Raw genomic sequence first — 20637 nt, 5'->3', positions numbered from 1 at the left:
ATTTCATGTAAGGACTACTAAGTAAAAAAGTAAGAAACACTACATTTTTATTAAAGATATGCTGAAAGTAAAAAAGAAAAGCATGGCAATTCAGCAAATGTATAGCAAGTACACACAAATTGTGTCATTATCCAGCAAAAAAAAAAACAGTACTGCACCTAGTTAGAAATAAACACATTGTCTGAAATATGTTTGGGTTATAGTAAAGTTAAACTCTCAAAAGTTTGCCATAATCTTCTATGAGTTTCATTATATGGATAGATTTACAGTGATAGCACAAAACATGTTTTGCCGCCTATTTGTAGTAGAGTTTTTATCATAAGATAAAGATTTGACCAACATTTTATATTATTTTGATGACCTCTGTGCAGTGTAGATAAGTTGTATTTTCAAACACGCATCAGTTTTCATCATGGTTTATTGTTACTCAGTTATCCTCAGTATCCAGTTTGTTGTTCCTTCTTCTGATTTCTGCGCTGAGCTCAACATCAGCTTCAAGTACTGCAATTTCTTCAACTTGCTCGGAAAGGGGTGGAACGACTTTGGCGGTGTCTTCTTCACCTTCCCCATTGGTATGCAGAGTATGCGGGATCTGTTCACTGGGACGCTTCCAAGATGTTCGAGTGGCAATCCAAAGGATTAGAACTCCAAAAACAACCAGGAAAACTCCCAGAAAATTCACAAAGATTGCCTCTGGTGGTGAGTCCTTATACTTTGGGTCCTTCCTTTATCAGGCACATATTAAATTCTCATTACCATAAAAGTCATATTGAAATACAATAGTCTTGAGCCTTTGATTTGCCTACAAATACTTACAGGCCAAAAATGAGCTTCTCTGTGATGCCCATTAGTGACACAGCTATGACACTGGTGAAGAGGAAAAGGCCACTGTAGACGTGGAACGGCATAAACGCTACTTTCCAGGATATGGGAGCAAGTGGTATCAAGTACATGCCAACGCCAAGGACAAGCTGCTCATTGAGAAGAAAGAGAAATGCAGGAACGAGATTAAAAAAACAAAACTAAGACACATTCTAAGTCAACAGTGTTCCACAGTCAACGAAAACATACTTTTTGTGCACTTTAGCATACAATAGTGCAAATATACGACTGTGAGACAGACATAAATTAGAAGAAGAAAAAAAATACAAATAAAATAAAATAAATGAAAATTAACGTTTGAAAAAAAATGTTTGTGTTTATGTTGGTACAGTAACTTAAAAGAGCCTGTAAGTCATTACAGACAGAAATTGAAGTTGACAATGCCTTCGTTTTCATTGTCATGTGTCAAATACAGATTATAAATCATAACCGGAGAATGCAAACCTCTGCCAAATAAATCTCTTTGCCAGATATTGGCTGTTATCTGGATCAATGATCCTGATCATGGTACCATGATCATTCACACTTTAAAGGCTTGGAAGAAATTGTTATCCCCATTAATAACAATACAGCAAGTCCAAATATACGTGCACCCCCAATTTTAATCAAAAAACTGAGAAGAAATGTGCAATTCAATCCGGATTAAACTCTGCGAGGTAATCGAAAACCAACCCCATATAACTGAGTGAAATTTCTTAAAAGATCAGTGAATTATAAACCGAGATGTGAATTTTTCTTTATTTGGCCAATAATGATAGATGGGAATATTTTACGGATTCTTCCATGGCATGTCAATTTTTGCCGAAAGTTTTGTAAAAATCCGTCAAGAACTTTAAACATGTTCCTTCTAACAAACAAACAAAACAAACAAACAAATAAATAAATAAATGTTACTGAATATACAAAAGTGTGTTTAAAAATAAGATGTTCAGAATAAGTGATTCATTTGAAATGTTCAGATTTTGAAGGTTGTTAAACATCATTTCCATACAATATTTAAACTTACTACTACTAATCAAATGTATTTACCTGGAGACAATACATTACCACAGCTCCTATGCCCAGCCAGCTGTGTAAACTGTACATGTTGGGGATTTTGGCTCCGTTGTGAAAATCAAACACGGCCACCACCGATACGACAGCCAAAATGAAGGCTAATAGATTTAGGCCAGCGTGGATGAACTTCATTGTCAGTTTGCTGCAATGCCAGGTCCAGGGAAGCCTGTAGATAATTATAGCTGCAAGAGTATAGAGAGAGATTTGTCTAAAAAAATCCACAAATGTACTTTACACAATTCACAAGCACAATTGAAGATTTACACTTGATAATTCATGATAAATACACACACAAATTGTAAAACACATGTCTAAATTGTGGATATATTTGTGGATCTGAAAAACACGTGAAAATCATAGATGTATTTGGAAAATCTGAAAAATACATGTGAAAATTGTGGCTAAGGGCCCATTCCTCAGTCATAGAACTGAAATGGGAATTCAACTTTATCTTAATCTTAATGTGTTTGAATCAGATACATGAAGGGTATCTGAAAATCCCAGGGTGTTGTGTTGTGTTTATATCTATGTAGATTAAAGAACAAAAAAAAGAAAAAAAAGGGAAAGCAAGTAAACTGTTGTATATGATATTGCAAAAACAGCCTGCTCTTTTAATGTATATTTGATGTGAGAATACATATATACATCTTGTTATGTCAGCTGTTTTTTATATTGTAGATGCTTTTCAAAACATAGCTAAAAACAAAAAATAAACAAAAAAAAAAGAAGAAAAAAAAAAAAAAGTGGGAGGGGAAGGAAATTGTGGATATATTTGTGAATATTTTTTGAGACAAATCTCTCCCCGTACATGAGAAGGGTATTCAAGGTCAGCTGATTATTGGTGATGCATATTTTTTTTTAAGGTTTTTGCAAAATTATTCCCGGGGCGGTTATTAATTCAGTATTATTTATACTTTTTTTTATTTTATTTTTTATTGTTCAATACAATTATTACACATGAGGTTTTACTTCCTTCATGGAAAGAGAACTGGAGGCTGACTCAGAGTTTAGGAATGCATTGTCATTACACAAAATCAAAATATTCACACCTCAATCAATTTAGGAAAACCTTTTGGATCGAGATAAAAACACGTGCATGCACAAGGAGAACATGCAAACCCTTGAACACAAACCAATGAGCTTGTTATGACTTCCCAATGCACAGATCTGAGTGCAGATTACTACTCATCAGTTTTGCATACACAACGATTTCCTTCTACAGTTCAGTTTAGAGCCACATTCAGGTCTCACACTCTGTCCTACAGTACAGATTATTATTATTATTATTATTATTATTATTATTATTATTATAGAAACCTCACCGAGTCCCTGCAGGGACACAAAGCCGATGACCATGAGCACTGGGTGCCAGTTGAACTCAGCCAGGCCACCGTCCCAGCCCAAGCCCTCCTTAAAGTGCAGGACCCAGGTCAGCACGAAGACCGTGGAGAGGACGCCGACCGCGGCGGCCATGGAGAAAACCACCAGGAACTGTGTGAAATCCTCCATCCCATCAGTGTCAGAGGCAGTTGACTACAGCAGCTGTTGTTACAAAATAAAACTAGTTCAAGAGGAGGCTGGAGGGGACGGGTTGGTCACGTGACCCGCGGTGCGTAACCGTCTGTTTCTAAATACTGTTGCTTTTCCTTTTACCATTTCTGGTTTCTGTTGCTTTGGGCTGTGTGAGATGTTTACTGAGAATTTCACTGGCAAAGATTCGCATAAACAAGGCAAACACGACTGAAAACTATAATCTAGTGTAAATACGGATTATTATTCATGGTTTCGTTTTTTAACATACGTATTTAATGTTTGTATTTACCCATAATAAAATGTATTCAGGTCTACTTTCTCAAAGCCTTTTTTTTTTCTTTCTTTTTTTGTGGAACAAACAGTTTCAAAACATGTGATTTCAACTTAATCTAAATCTAACAGCAACACAAGCATAAGTACGTAAGCAATGAGGTAAATCAGATAAATAACTGGGACACTGGGATTAACACTAAAAAAGACAGTTTGAGCAAAATGCACAAAAACTAAATTGTTACCAAATAAGAATAATTCTATTTCAATTATTAAACTTAATACACATTAAACAACTCAATTACATATACCTAATAAATCAAATAAAGCAGACACAATAGACCCCTAAATGATAAATAATAATAAATCAATCAATAATCTTGAACGTAATTTGTATTGCTTTATATCAGCAGTAAATGTCATCTTTAACTAACTACAATAACATCATTTAATTTCTAAATATAAAACATCTTCTAATGAAAAGAATACTGTTAAATATTTACTATGGAAATCTATGCTTTAACCTATATAATGTGTGTATGTCTTTGTCTTTGATTAACTCATGCTTGACCCTGACAAGCACAAATGTTATAGTGTCATAACAAAATCAAGCATGGTGGTGGTAGCATAATGCTATGTGGATGCTTCTCTTCTGGCAGCACTGGGTAACCTGACCAAGGTCAAAGACATCCTGGTTCTTGATGAGAAGAATGTGTCGGAATACATCGACAAACTCCAGCTCAGCCACAACCAACAGGAAAAAGTGAACCAAAATCATATGAGATACATGCAGGAAGCACATTCAGGAATAATAGAAGTGAAAATAAGGCTATGCTGTGGATGGCTATTAAGGAAAGACATTAGATTCTTATTATTGAACATGACAATTGAAAAAAATAATTAAATAAAAACCATTATCAAAATTCCCCTTAAATTATATATATATATATGCACACTGTATGTATATAGCTTTTATTTTTGAAAAGGATTTATATATATGCGTATGCAACAGATTTGCATCAACATATTGTGTAACAAATAGACACATTGATTCATTTGCATTCTATTGTCAGGTGGTAGTGTAGTTAAACCCTTCGCTGACTTGGTGTCACTAAACTTCACTCTTCTGCTTAAATTAAAAAACTAAATAAATAAAGAACACCTTCTATTTCTAAACTAGGATAAAAAGCTGTCATTTATAAAGCATGACACTGTCATCATATTCATTCTGCAGCTGTGAAATCACTTTGAAAAACATCCCTATTGTCACGTTAGTTTATCAGCAGTGATTGACAGGAGCTTGTTAATAAAAACAAACAACATACTTATCATTAGATACTGTCATTTCATGTCACATGTTCACATATTTTGGCTAATCAATCTGTTCCAACAACATATCAGGCTCGTGTTAGTGAGCAGTAAACAGCAGAGTTGTATAAAGATGGTACATGTACTTACCTTGGATGGAACTTGACTTTAGATATTGATCACATTTACCCATTCACACATTAATGACAACCAAACTTAGCGGCGCTAACAGTCTATTGGGAGTATGAGATTCTGGTTATGCCCATCAACACAGACATTTTAACATGGAATTGATTTGCTACTTCCTAACCTTAGAATTGGAAAAATATATATATAAAAATTTAAATATTCATAAAAATAAGGCTCCAAGAAACTAGATTTTATTTATCATTTACATTAGATCGATAGGGTGAACCAGATGTCATTATGAAATGTAAAATGATTAAAATTATAAGAGAAAGTGAATCTGTCCACTTGACTGCTCTATTAATTTGTTTTCTGTATGATTTAAACATTTTCATTGTCAAAAATCCAGTCAACTCATGCCTGTTGCTTTCTCTCTTTATATCGCTATTATACATGTTTGATTACTCATCTACTACACATGCAGACATTCCATACTCTGTCTAATATATTATTTAATGAACGTGTGTGACATATTTAGACTTTCTGGTTGGCTGCGTCGTCTATAAATTCACAGTGAAGGTCCCTAAATAATTGTTAAACACCAAACATCAAGAGAAGATCATTCATGATTTTCATTTTTATTAAGTAAGAGAGATTAATAAAAAAAAAAAAAAAAAATAAGCATTTTATTTAAAAAAAAATGTATGCAATGAAAATGTTTTTCTTGTAATTGTATTGGTATAACATATGGAATGAATGAAGAATAATCAAAACCTTTCAAAACAATAAATTGAAATACAATCAGAGTCAGATTTTTTTTGTAATTTATATCAAACTTTCACCATTTCAGTGCAAAAACATACAACATATGCAAGAAAATCTTCTTGTAGAATGAAAATGAATATAAGTCAAATTACAATGAAATAACTGCTCCTTAGTTACAAATGTACAAATATAAAATCAGCTCAAATAAAGCTTCTATTGGCTTCATAAATGTGTGCCTCCTTCATAAACCTCACTGCACGTCACTTGTCTCTTCAACATCTCGTTTACGGACAGTTCTGAGTTTGTAAACATGGCAGCAGAACTTGTTCTTCCTTTCTTCAATATGAACGATTGTGTCTTTATCAAAGAACAACTGGTGTCCGTACGTCTGTCAGACAGAAAACACTGAATTCATGACCCGAGACACACAGTCCTTGATGTTCACCACCTCACGCCCAATCACTCACCTCATCCCAAGACTCCACCAGATCGATGGTACGTTGCCAAAAGCCACTCTGGTTGTCATGGAGACGAACGCACGCTTTTCCCTCTTCCTCCTCCTTATTAGTTACCACTACTGCTAAAAGGTCAAGCTCATCCTCGTACTCTATAGTCCGGAAAGTCTGCATCACACAAAAAAATACATTGGTTAATTCCCTTCATCTAATTTATAGGCATCAATTTATTGTATCTTTAAAGTAAAACTAAGTAACTTGTGCTTAGCGCTCCCCCTAAAGGTCCTTTTGGTTATATCACTGTTGTAAAAACTCTGCACCGCCCACCGCCTGCCCCACCCCACAGCTACATATGCACCTTTGCTCTCCCAAGACGATAGCAAACGATCACTGAAAAATCCTAATACAACAGTGACACTAAGGGTGCTTTCACACATATAGTCCCATGTGACCAGTATGAAGAAGAGAGACAAGTAAAATAAATGAATGATGTGGGAGTAATATGGAAGGGAGTGTGGAAATGTGTGATGTGTTTGTTTGTGTGCTGGCAAAGCGATTCTGAAAAAGGATAGATGAATGGATAGATGGATGGATATTTGTGTGTGTGCTGCCTGACTGAGTGCTGGGTTGTGAGTGTGTGTGCGTTCCTGTTGCCGCAACGACAGTGTGTTTGTATTGGGCTAAAGTAAAGCAGTACGTCTTGCCACCGGGTCGGAGGCAGGAAAGTTGCTAGTGCTGTTTTCTGGCCAGAGACAGCAGGGATAGATGAAATCCCCCAATCACCCATAAACACTTGTATTACCCTCAAAGGGACTACAAGAAGGATTTATTAAGGTGAAAAAGTTACTTTGTTTCGTTCTGCTTTAATGCTAAAGTATTATTTGAAATCGATGCAGCAAACAACAGGTCAAATTCTAAAAGGCAGGAAAAGAGAAGTCATCGAAGTGCCTTGAGATACCATTGGTTATGATTTGGCGCTATACAAATAAAGATTGATTGATTGATTGATTGATCGAAATTGCCAAGTGGCATTTAAATAAAATGTATACAAATTAAACAATAAAAGCACTCAGAACCAAACACTTAATATTAAGATTATTGTTTTCACCCATTCATATCAAGAACGTAAAAAAAACCTCAGCATCACAAATAAATACTACTATTATCGGTAACACTTTACTTGAAGTTTTATACATAAGGCTGACATTACGCTGTCATTAGCATGAATAATGTGTCATGAAGACTGTCATTAATCTGTCATTAAGTGACATTCGCGAAATTATGACACCTTTGGAGCTATGTTGACATTTTTTAGGTTAGGTAGAGGGATCTAGTGGGGTTAGGTAGGGTTAAGGGTTATGAAGGGTTAGGATTAGGGTAATGAATGACACTTGATGACAGCCTTCATGACACCTTATTCATGCTAATGACAGGTTTCATATCATAATAATGACAGCGTAATGTCAGCCTTTATGTATGAAACTTCAAGTAAAGTGTTACCCAATAATCTACTGACACTGACCCAAAGTGCTGAGGAATATTTTTTGGATGTAATCAGTTCCTACCTCTTGATTCGAGTCATCATCCAGTCGCTGAACTCTGCTCTTCACTGTGCGTCCTGACAAGGTGACGGTGAACTGTGCGGGAGGCTGCAGGAAGAGGCCAAAGAAAATACATGAACCTGATATCTAAGTTTAGAAGCATTAGTACAAGAATATTAGTTTTTCCTATTTGAATTGTCTGTCTAGTGTTTTAACCCAGAGTCTATGGTGTTCCTTGCCTTGCACCAGATGAGAGGTGGAACATGCACAATGTAACACATTATACTGCACATGGTTAAATTCAAAAGCAAAATCAGTTTGAACTTACACTGATTCGTTGAGTTTCCAACAAGAAATCCTCAACTATTTTTGATGGCAATGAACTGTTCATCTCGCTTAAGATTTTCAGGACACTGGGAGAGAAAACAAAAACACAATAATAATGATATTATTGCTCCTAAAGTCACACATTATTATTTTATTAAAGAGTAACTAAACCCTAAAACCTTTCTTCTGCTGAATACATATGCATTGGGTATTAAGTAGTGTTGTTGATTGATCCTGGCCCTACTTTTGACATTTTAGTCAAAGAATATCAATTTGTAAAATGTAAGAGTGACTGCCCTCTATGGGCTGAAACCAGTCTAACACAAGTGCATTTTGATGGTGGCTTCACCCATTTTATTAAATAAAATAGCAACCGTGGACTTGGTAATCTGTGGTGAATAGGTTGGATTGAGAGAATTGTGAATAGAGAAAAAACAATAGTGAGTATTGAGGGGCTAGTTAGATTGTTCTTTGGAACTTTTATAGTATAGACTGGGTGTGGCTTAACTGCTCCCCCTAGTGGCATGTCAGGCAAAAAATCTGGGGGTTTAGTTACACTTTAAGGTGAATGTTGATAGGATATCACACTTTATTGTAGTGGGTCCGATGTGGATGATCCGTCCCGAGTCGTCAGGATGAAAGAAGATTCGGTCACACTCTAGAGACGAGTTGTTCATATTTCGAACTCCATTTGTTGCCTGAAAGGGAATAAAAACAAAACACTGAAGCTGCAAAAAACAAAAAAAAAAAAAACAAAGCCAAAAACCCTAAAAGGGCTTGTAGCAAAGACATAGCAGCAGGTGGCGGGTGGATTTAGTAAAGGATCCACTGGTTTGTCATAAACCAATAAAGGGGGCGTCATTCTTACTACTTATGTGTGTAAATTACAATCTAACTATTTAAAGCCACGCTGATTTATTTCCACTGAAAAAATACAAAAAAACAGCATTGATTTTATTGTTACCTCCGCCATTTATTTATTTGTTTGCTTGTCTGTTAGCAGAATTACATCATAATGCTTTACACATTTTAATAGTATTCAAACCAAAGATTAACTTTAGGCCATTGAGAAGATTCCATTCTACTTTGGAGGGGATCCAGATCAATATACTGATTCTGGATCAGTTTCAAAAATCTAAATTTCAGAATTCGGTTCGTAATTGACCGATCTTTACAATTTTTTTTTTAACATTCCCATGCTAATGTCATCTTCGGTTCCAATTGGTTTGTCTTGTGTACTATACCATTGTTTTGTTCTGGAGTGAACAGATGTGGTAAGTCCCCCTGTGTCTTGTCTGTGGCAGTGTGAAGATGTAGTGCCATGGGTAGCCTCCAATCTGGACCCCATTTCTATAGCATGACACCTCGAAAAGTACAGGCGGGGAATCTGAACAAATAAACCAAAGTCTGAAAATCCAATGGTACATTTGCACTAGAAAAAATATGCTCGCATATGCATATAAATACATAAACAGTCATCATTTAACATTGATTTTGACACACCTGTACAATGAATATTCAGAGGTATTCCAAAAGGAAAATCCCCAACTGTGCTGTTTCCCAGTGAACACTCCTTTCCGAGGGTTAATTTCTCTTTAAGGTACTAAAAAAAACAAATATAAGTTGATAAAGTTAAATACAATTTAAAAAAAAATAAAATAAAATATAAATGTAAATTTGACAACATACTGTTTGAACAATGTGCTCAAAGCTGTACAGCTTCACTGACATGTTGCTGTGTGAAACGGCAAGAACACCTTGAGACAGAACAGCATCTGTGACACCGTTTCCAAAGCCCTAAAAGACAGAACAAGTTTTTACAGACGTATATAAACTATGTTAAATTTTGATCAAACATGCACACCCACAAACCTTTCTGTTAATCTCCAAAACTCCCAAGACTTGCAAAGGAAACACATTGAAAATGGCCAACTGCAACGCAGTGGAAGACGAACTTCCTGTCTGTGACGTGAGAATAACAGGAGTGACACTTTAATCTCTTGATATGTTTCAAGTCAATCAGTTTAGAATAAGCTAGTGTGAACAAAGCTGCCTATTAGAAGTGGGTCAAATCATGTCTTCTTTTTTCAGCTTCTGAAGTGTTAAACTTCAAACTAAAGAAATCATTGGTTTGACCAAACTTTGACCATACATTTTTTGGTGTATTTAATCAGACAGGGTTGCTGTAATCTATATAACATAGTAATATTAATACAACTGTACATGATACAGATTATATTGCATTGTTTTGGTAAGACAAAACACGTCTAATATTACTTTTAAACTTAACGAACAACTTTATCCTGTAATTTTAAACGCCCTGATCTATTTAACATTAACTTGACTTTGTGTGAATGTAAATTAAATACAATAATGTTTACCATTCACACGTAAAATGCTCAGTCAATGAAAATAAATGTTTTAATTTTAGTTAATTAAAAGTTGATACAAACACCTTTCTATTCAGGGATTAGTAAAGTATTACCTGTCTCTGTGAAGGAGTTTCCTTGCTTTGAACTGATTTTGCATAAAAGGTCTCTTGAGAAACATCCCAGCAGAGATATCTACAAACCAACAACAGGAATGATTAGTCCATGTGATAATTAAAACAAATATACAACATTTCAAATCCAAATCCATCTATTCTAAAGCTTTGATGATACCTGAACTTATATTTTGGTGAGAGGTAAACCTTCTGTAACTCCTTCCCTGTTTCAGCTGAGAGGCGATAAAGCCAGTTGTTAGCGGTTAACGTCAACAGACTGGGCTTATGATCGGAAGGACAGGGTAACGTCTCCTCCTGAAACAAAGAGAGGAAACAACTGGGTTAGTAAATCGCCACAAACACATCTATCTAAAATAAATAAATAGATAAAGTTTAGTTATACTCACAAGTGGACTTTGACATAACAAGGCATCTTCAAATTTCTCCTGTTTGGACCTCTTTGCTAAACTGTACAATTGACGAGGCTTATGGTCAATACTGGAAAGATCAGAACGGTATTTTTATTATTTTGTTGCGAGCAACTCAACATGCACCAAACAATGTTAAATAAATGGTTATAAATAATAATAGGCAGTGGCTATCTGTACGGTTGCCGTATCAACATACCGACATTCTATCCATACGCAGCGCCCCTCATTGGCCGGTTTAGGTCATGTGACTAAGACTAACCCTAACCCTAACCATTAAAATTGTTGCGATATAGGATTATAACCTAACCCTAACCCTAAACTTAACCCTAAGACGCTACGTACGTGCACTTCAATAAACGTAACACTTATATTATAATTATAATAATAATAAATATATTATTTATTTTAATAATAAATAAAATGGTTATTTTAAGACTCAAAAGTGATATTCTGTTATTGCAAGACAGACGTAAGTCACCATTAATTGCAACAGCTTTTAATCAGTACCTACTAGGAATGCACGATATGGACAAAATTTTATATCTCGATATTGAAGCCAGATGTCTTGATATTGATACAATATGGCTATGGGTTCAGTGGAAAACTATGCACTTTTTCAGAAAAAAACTTGTAATACAAACGGTAGTTGAAAATTTCCACTGGAAAGTATAGTTTTTTTACTCTGCCTTGAAGCATTCTTTGTTTAAAGATATACTGTATATATAAATGTATTTACTACAAAAAAGCTTATCATTTTATCGTCTTAGGTTGACAAGACATTTAGGGGAATATTTCTATACAACGTATACAATAAATACATGTATTTCTTCTTCTCTAGGTCAGACGTTGAATGACTGCATCTCAGTGCTACTCCAACCCGTACCCTCAACCCTTCTGTTACCATAACAACCAGGAAACTGGATACTTACCAACTGTAGCAGTCCAAATAATTATGAAAGTATATATTTCCATTTTCATACATAATTGGAGATTTTGATGTCTTGAGCCAGACTTCAACAAAGCGTCTGTTATCCTACAAAGACAGTGACAACAGTCATCATTTGGTGAGATGGTTGTAAATAATTCCCTAAAGCATGCACTGTGTCTCCATCATCACCTGGAGCAGAATCCCTCTGAGGATCTTTAGGTTGAGTCTGTTTAGAGCTGCTTTTCCTCCTCTGCTCCTCTGATCCAGCAACTCAGTCACGTTCAGTCCTCGCTGTAGCGCCATCTGCCGGCAGCAAAAACGACAAAAGGGTCGCCCTGTGCTCTCCACCACCGGAAAAAGCACGCAGGTAAGAATGTGTCTTCCTGGTCCAACTAAACCTGACTAATCTTCATTTTGGCTCTCGGGTGTCCTCCTTCACAGTTTCAGCTAACGACGAATGACTGGTCATGTATAATCCTCCACACCGCCAATGAATATAAACCCTCGAAAACGGTCAAATTTTAAATAGTTTTCCTCTCCGCTCCGAGGATGGAGAAAATATATGCAGTGAGAAACAAAGAATAAACATAAGTTACGTTAAAAAAGTCGCTGTAGACTAGTAGTTTCACCGTTGTGTTATCATTAGCTGGCGACGCTGACTTCATCTACGGTGGAATCAGCAGCTGAATGCAGGCTGAAGGAGCCTGGAGCGCCCCCTCTGGCTAATGCCGCACACAGCAACAAGTTTGAAAAGATCCCCATTTTGTAATAAAATTCATTTTATGGCTTAAAATGACAGTATATTTAGTAGCTGTAGCCATAGCTAAAGTAACTCAGACTCTTCAAATAAACATTTAGACCTACTGTATTGTTATTAATGATGATAGATATAATATTAAAGGGAGAATGATCGAGGTACCATGATCAGAATCACTGCTCTAGATCAGTGGTTCTCAAACAGGGGCACATGTACCCCTAGGGGCACAGGAGCACAATGCAGGGGGTACTCGAAAGATTTAAAAATTAATTTAAAAATAACAGTTCCTGTTTAGGCTATTTTGGGGAAAAACTCACCACAAACTAACAGTAGTGTTGCTCAATAAAATACGATATTTTTGTGTAATTTACTGAAACAGGATTATTTTGTCACACTTTTGACAATAGGAAACAGTAATTAGCTACATTTGACAAATGAGACAATATTTACTTACTAGTGTAGTAACCACATAAAAGTGCATGGTACAGTATTTAAAATAAATAAATAAATCCACTTTAAATTCCACTCATTGTTTTGAAGTTGTAGATTAAGTCTTGGGGAACCAATGTTCGAGACACAGTTAGAGGTTTAGGAGAGACCGCTGTTCCACTAATGAAATTATGGAGAGGATACTTATGATAAGAATAGGGGGTACACATGATTTGACAAAAATGCAAAGGGGGCACACAGGAAAAAAAAGAGTGGGAACCACTAATCTAGATCATATCTGACAAAGAGGATATTTGTGCTTGGTGGAGGTTTGCACACTCTAAGTGCTCTTGTTTCTACTGTAGCAAGATAATAACAATAATGATGTACTTTATTGATCACTTTGTGGAATTATTTAATCTGCATTTCCCCCAATTCCCCTTCAGGAGTAGCAGTTGGCTGCCACAACATTGCGGGCACTCCGGGAAGCAATTTAAGGTTAAGGGACTTAGAATAGGAATAAAGTAAATAATGAAATTTTTTGTCAAGATCACTATTCATGTACTTTATTTTATTCAACACCATAATTGGATGTAATAGATGCCTTTGGGTCATAATTTATTGTTCCTTTATGGGGTGTTTTTGTATCCATAATATTTTACTCATCATTTACTGATTATTCCTTTGATATTTTGTTCTAAATATTCATATAAGCATAATACTAAATAAATATAAATACATTTCTTGGTAACACTTTACTTGAAGTTGTATACACTAGTGCAGTGCCCGTGGGAAGTATGTCTTGCGATAGAAAAGTGGGAAGTTAAGTAGCTTTTTCATGGATGGTTTATATGGGATAAAAGTTAAATCCTCTTTAAAATGACCTTGTAAACACTCAATTCCTAATGCAAATTTAATTCTTACACACACGTACACACACACACAGACAGACAGAGATTTCTTTTTTTATAGATAGATAGATATAAGATAGATAGATAAGGCTGATATTACGCTGTCACTATCTATCATTATCATGAATAAGGTGTTGCTGAATTATGACACCTTTTGCGAAATTATGACACCTTTGCAACTATGTTGGCATTTTTGGGGTTAGGTGGAGGGATCTACTGGGGTAAGGACGGGTTAGGTTTTGGGGATAGGGTTAGGGGTTAGGGGTTAGGGTTAGGCAGAGCTTAATTTGGGCCGGATCCTGCCGGAGCAACATCCGGCACCTCCCAGATTTTGACCGGTGTTTACCGCCGTACTGAGATTATAACCCTAACCCTAACATAATCCAACAAACTAATAAAACACGTGCCCGTTCACTTTAAAAACAAAAAAGTAATTTTTTTTTCAGCAAAAATTCATTTTCCGGTAGTGCGCATGTGCGCGAATGCACATATACAATCTCAGTACGATGTGAACTCAGTACATGACACTGACACTTATTTGTGATTTTGCACAAAAATTGTTTCTCTGTCAGCTTGGAAGATGGTAGAAAATGGCTAAAAAAGGCCGTTGATTAAAAGAGCTTTTTGAAGCCAATAAGTGAAGCTAAGCTTGAGGTAAAGGGCTCCAAGGTTGTTTCTGTGCAAATTGTGGAAATAAGCAGCAGCACGGCAGCAGTTAGCATAGCGAGAAGCAGCACCTGTAGCAACGATGCTAATGCAGGACACAGAAGGAGAACTATCCAGGGGACATGAGGAAGACTCAGGGACAGAGAGAAGAGAAGGAAACAACAGGGAAAGTTCTGGTATGGACATTAAGACCAGGGAAGTCTGGACAGAGGCAGTTCAATGAGCTGCTACTCTTGGCTTATGAAAGACAAGGCAGGCCTCAGCTGTGAAATATGTAAAAAAAAAAAAAAAAAAAAAAAAAAAGTTGCGAGGATACAAAGTGCTTCATGGCTGTTTTTTTTTGGCTGTTTTGACAAATAAAAAAAGTAAGCACATGTTTTATTTTCATTTTCTGCTGTGCTGCTGATTCATTAGATGAGTTTTGGCCTTATGGGTGTAAAAGTTTTTAAATATTTTGCATTTGTGGGTTTTTGTGTTCTGAAAGTGTAGGGCCCTTTGTGACGAGTGGCTAAATTAGCGGTGATTTTGCGCTGTCCTTGGTGCTGAAACACGGCAGATTTGACAGCTGTCACTCAGAGTGGATGTGCTCCGTAACGGGAGATTGTCCGTGCTTTTTTAAGGCTGATTCATCATTTTTTCATTAAACATTTAGGTTAATTGCTTGTTTGTGTTCACGCGATATTATTGGCTCATTTAGTTAGCAAAAGGCATTTTTTTAAAAATGTATTACGTAACATTTTTGTCTCTCTTTTACTGCCACAACTACAAGCGGCGTGTGTTCTGGGACCTGATGATTTACAAATTAAGCACTGGGTGGGTAACAAACGACATTTAATGACAGCCTTCATGACATCTTATTAATGCTAATGACAGGTGTCATGTCATAAAAATAATCACAACAGCCTATTGTCTGCCTTTATGTATAAAACTTCAAGTAAAGTGTTATCCATTTCTTTTCTTAACCTCAGCAACTCCCTGTTTAAGATGTCAACCTCTTATGTTTTCAGAGTGAAATGAAGATACTTCAACGGCTCTCTGCGAGTAAACTGACTCCAGTTTTCATCAGATTGTTTTTAAGATTAAAGAGTTCCAGAGAAAGACCGTCAGCTCCGCTGGGCTCCCGTCTGTTGACCAATCCAGATGATGTTTTTAAGCACAACACATGGTTAGTGGTGTGATCATGGTTCATCTGGAAATCCAGTGAATATTTAATAATAGCTTCATGTTTTGTTTACACAAAAATGTTTAAATTATGTTATAAATGAATGAGCTAGTTAAAAAAAATGACTTTATTTGTAAGGGATCACGTACAGTGGACAGAGGAAGACAAAGAAAATGCACGACGGAAGGTGGAGGAAAACTCCACCGTTCAACTACCTCTAAAAGAACAGGGTAAATCTGATTCATACTAATATTATATCACATAGACTGTTTTTTTATTTATCCTGTGCAGAGAAAAAAATGCTTAAAATCATCCCTGATTTCTCCTGCTACAGATGAATTTGACAAAGAAGCATCCTTGCACTGGAATAGTTTTTATGAGGTGCACCAAGACAGGTTCTTCAAAGACCGTAATTGGCTGTGTCTTGAATTCCCAGAGTTGTTTCCTTTAGCTGTAAAAGACCAGACAGTGAGCAAGTCCAACAGTCACCATTCACTCCAGCGATCCTATATTCCATCATTTAAACAGAGACATGATTTGTTCACAGGGTTCCAGTCAAGAAAGTCCACAAACTTTTGCTTTTCCAGGACAGCATGCATCCTTCAGGATTTTGGAGGTTTTCAATTATAATCTTTAATCAAAATTAATTTGTTAACATATATTTTTTATGCTCGTGAGGCACATGATGTTTAACAGACGGATGAGTTTTTCTCTTTTTTTGTCCTTTATAGGTTGGATGTGGGGTTGGTAACAGTGTGTTTCCCATTCTTAATAGCATCAAGTAAGTTACTGTCATTGCTTTGATTGTTGGTGGTAATGAGATAAATGAGCTTGTTGGTAATTAAGTGCAAGACTTTAGAAAATGTTAAAGATTATTTTAGATTAGAACAAAGCTAAAAGTAACATTTTTACAACTCTAGAGCTATGAATCAAATGAGCTCAATAAAAGCCAAATTAACTACAGTCTTCTTTAAAACATGAGGCTTGTGTTTAGCCATCAAGCATTTTCATCAAGGTTTACTTGTGCTTGTGGCAAATTGAGGCTCATACATTTTCTTATTTTAACAGAGAAACCAATTCGTTTTTATACTGCTGTGACTTCTCTCCACGAGCCATTAAGTTGGTAATGGTAAGTTTTCTTTTTTTGGCTTCAGGTTAAAACATTTAGTGTCTACACAAAACTAAATGTTGATTTAAATGATTTTCTGGACTTAATTATATCTTTATAATAGAAAAAAATCCACTTCAACTCTGATTCTACACATGATTGAAATTAGGAGTACCTGGAGAACATGCAAACTCTGCATGGAAATTATTAAGGACTGCCGCTGTGAGGCAGATATGCTAACCACTAAACCACAATTATTATTATGATTATTACTGAAGTCAGGGTTTAGTCACTCTAGTGATTCACTCTAAACCACTCTAGTGATTAACCACATGCTAATGGGTATTTATGCTATTATGTGAGGACATGGATGCAGATATTGTAATTACCATGTGATGCTATCATCTAGCTAACATCTTTTTAGGTGCAATACTGGGCCAGGTGCATCTGGCTCTTGTACAACAGCAGATGCATGTGTTTCCTGTCTAAGCAGCTGCTAATAGGCTAACAATTTGCTTGACATGTTAGCGGGTGTTATAGCTCGAGGTGTAAACAGCACAATATTGTTCCAGATGAAGCCACTGACTCACTTTATATTTTCAATATAAATTATGTAATTTATTATGTTTTATTATGTTTTGTTTTGTGTTTCTTTGTTTCATCTTTAATATTTCTTGAGCCTCTGTAAAAGTAATTTCCCCCCTGGGATCATTAAAGTGTTTCTGATTCTGATATAACCACTAATAAGAATCAGGGAACATACAGTAGATTGTTTGTTTTTTTTCTATGGGAATTTCTACCGGAAACAAGTTAAAAGGTAACACTATTGACGGAGAAGGAAATCTTGAACCCATTTTTTTTTTTTTTATGACAACTAACGAAACTAAAGGCTAACCAATGAAGTGTCCTGTGGTTAAATAAATAAATACATCAGCAAAATATAGCTTCTTTTTCGTCACATAAAAACGCTGACTAATAAGCAGTGAGGAATTTAGCATCTAATATTCAGTTATGCTGTTCACAAAATTTTCAATTTTTTATTTACTTTTTGAACATGTGTACAAGGCCTGAAGAATCCCCCCCAAAAAAGTATAAAGCTAAATAAAATATCCAATGTCAAAGCTTGGCCACTGCAATTTATGAGCGAAAGTGTAAATTACATCTATAAATTATCTTGTATGACAATGACAAGGTTATGAAAACAGTCGTGTTAATGTCTGACTTTTAGGAGCACCAGGACTATGATGACTCTGTGTGTCACGCCTTCGTCCATGACCTTTGTGAGGCAGAGGCATCCTTTCCCTTCCCTCCACAGAGTCTTGATGTCATTCTGGCCGTCTTTGTGCTCTCCTCCATTCATCCGAAGCGGTAGGTGAAGGCTCCAGCACAAAGGTGGGACGGCATGGTGTCATTTATCACCTGCCAGCCCCTCCCCCCGCCACAGCCTCCACAACCCTTTATCCCACCATTACATCCCCAAGCCTTTGTCTTTGACTCTAAAACACAAACAAAAATATAAATCTGAATACATATACAAGTATTGAGCTTTCAATTTAGTGAAATACAGTTGATTTATAGAGTGAAAGCATGCTCATTTAAGCATTTAGTAATATAAATTTTACTGATTTGCTTAATTAGCTTCTTTTACATCTCATTCTTTGAGCTTGGATTTTTGTTCAACACTTCATCCATTCAATCTCACTAACAGAATTGAAGGAGTGATCAACCGGATTTCTGCATACCTCAAACCCGGAGGGACATTCCTATTTCGAGATTATGGAAGATATGACTTGACACAGCTCAGATTTAAGAAGGGTGAGCCTCCCGTTATTATACACATATTAATTGTCTGTTAATAAGTCCTCACCAATTAATCATATCATTTTATTGTTTCCAATCAGGACAATGTGTATCAGAGAGTTTCTACATGCGTGGGGATGGGACCTGTGTTTATTTCTTTACTAAAGGTACTGATATTTTTATGCAAATGTGCAGTGGTTTCAGTCAAATATGGATTTTATTGCATTCATTTTAATATTAATAATCACAGACATTGGAAAATAAAGAAATGTGTTTCCAATTGAATAAAATCAAGTCATATTTTAGTTTGCAAAGAATACAAAGTTTGACATTAAAACCAGACTCAAACTAATTCTGATGACTAAATACTAGAACTATATTTATTTTTTTGAAATTTGGCACACCAGTTATTTATCCAGAAATAGGGATTTCATAGCATTGATTTTAATATTGATAATCAAAGACATTGGAAAATAAAGAAATGTGTTTCAATTTGAATAAAATGGTTGATCCTGGCATTTTTTACACCAAAGAACTAACCCCAAATTTCCTGATCATGTGTTTACATTGTAGAAATCAATAAACTAGTAATGGAAACTGGAAAATGTAGTGATTATACAAAGTGAATTTATTACATTTTACATGACATTGTTTAGAAATGACAGAACTTTGTCACTGAGTCTTTGAATGAGTCTGGACGTTTCTACTCATCTACTCTTTTGTTGCTTGCATTCTAATATATATTTCTCTTGCAGAAGAGGTTCATCAGCTGTTTACTAAAGCCGGTCTGGAAGAGACACAGAACCTCGAAGACAGACGCTTACAAGTAAATCGAGGGAGAAAAGTCATAATGCACAGGGTGTGGATCCAGAGCAAGTATAGGAAACCTTATCTGCATTAATAGCCAATGTTTACCTCAGCTATTTAAAAAGTCTTCCTACTCCTTTGATTTCTCATTACCTTGTAATAAATTTCTAAATCATATTGTCTACAAAGCAACGTTGATGTCATCTTTATACCTCACCCATTGATGAATGATTATGGTAAATTATAGTATTACACTTGAAAATGTTAGCAATTGCGCTTCGTTTGCTTAGTAGGAATTTATCTTAACAAACCAAGCAAGAAATACCAGGTTGGACAAGTTGCCAGCCCATCACAAAGTGGTCAATGTAAAGGAATTTTATTTGTATGGTGCTTAGATTACTCTTACATTCACATATGGGACAGATTTATTCTGATTCTCATTAAATATTATCTTATTATACCATCTGAACACTTAAATAAAATTATCCTGCAACCCACTCTCAATCATGTCTAAACAGGTTTGGGAAACACTGATAAAAATAGTTTGATCAGAAGCATTTCTTTGGAACAAAAGCTGAGGCGATATACAGTATATAGGACACACCTTTACACAACACCAAGTATTTCTATTTTGGGCTTTTTGCGGGGTGAGTGAACTTCTAGATAAATATAAAAGTGTGACAAAAAAGGCTCCCAAAGACTAAACCTTATTAGAACTTGTGTTATTTTATTTAAAAAAGAACATTTTATTTTTTACAGATGCCTTTGTGGAAAATAAATGAAGATTAAATCGTGGCTTTTGTCTTTATTGGTCATATATGTTATTACATGAAATTTGTCCTCTGCATTTAACCCATCCCTGAGGAGCAGGGATGGCTACTGTACTTTTT

At 35.7% G+C, this 20637-nt stretch overlaps 3 protein-coding genes across 3 annotated transcripts; 1 reads left to right on the top strand and 2 right to left on the bottom strand.

Moving 5' to 3' along the window:
• Positions 1-30: 30 nt before the first annotated feature.
• On the bottom strand, positions 31-3576 carry cybrd1 (cytochrome b reductase 1). Its single transcript, XM_028436837.1, has 4 exons — positions 3261-3576; positions 1912-2120; positions 817-971; positions 31-725 (listed from the first exon to the last, which is right to left on the bottom strand). Exons 1-4 carry the CDS (start codon positions 3445-3447, stop codon positions 428-430), a joined length of 849 nt encoding a protein of 282 aa, XP_028292638.1. The 5' UTR covers positions 3448-3576; the 3' UTR covers positions 31-427.
• Positions 3577-6110: 2534 nt separating this feature from the next.
• dcaf17 (ddb1 and cul4 associated factor 17) lies at positions 6111-12785 on the bottom strand. Its single transcript, XM_028435988.1, has 14 exons — positions 12297-12785; positions 12109-12212; positions 11156-11246; positions 10927-11063; positions 10749-10827; positions 10136-10225; positions 9953-10060; positions 9767-9866; positions 9508-9650; positions 8852-8961; positions 8265-8349; positions 7961-8044; positions 6408-6563; positions 6111-6328 (listed from the first exon to the last, which is right to left on the bottom strand). Exons 1-14 carry the CDS (start codon positions 12408-12410, stop codon positions 6191-6193), a joined length of 1539 nt encoding a protein of 512 aa, XP_028291789.1. The 5' UTR covers positions 12411-12785; the 3' UTR covers positions 6111-6190.
• Positions 12342-20325, top strand: mettl8 (methyltransferase 8, methylcytidine). Its single transcript, XM_028435989.1, has 11 exons — positions 12342-12474; positions 15878-16035; positions 16171-16262; positions 16367-16500; positions 16580-16648; positions 16764-16813; positions 17101-17161; positions 18369-18508; positions 18849-18955; positions 19042-19107; positions 19696-20325. Exons 2-11 carry the CDS (start codon positions 15884-15886, stop codon positions 19839-19841), a joined length of 1017 nt encoding a protein of 338 aa, XP_028291790.1. The 5' UTR covers positions 12342-12474; positions 15878-15883; the 3' UTR covers positions 19842-20325.
• Positions 20326-20637: the final 312 nt, after the last annotated feature.

The sequence above is a fragment of the Gouania willdenowi genome, chromosome 21, assembly GCF_900634775.1.
Source record: "Gouania willdenowi chromosome 21, fGouWil2.1, whole genome shotgun sequence".
NCBI classification, from domain to species: domain Eukaryota; kingdom Metazoa; phylum Chordata; class Actinopteri; order Blenniiformes; family Gobiesocidae; genus Gouania; species Gouania willdenowi.
This window is presented reverse-complemented; position numbering and strand designations above follow the sequence as displayed.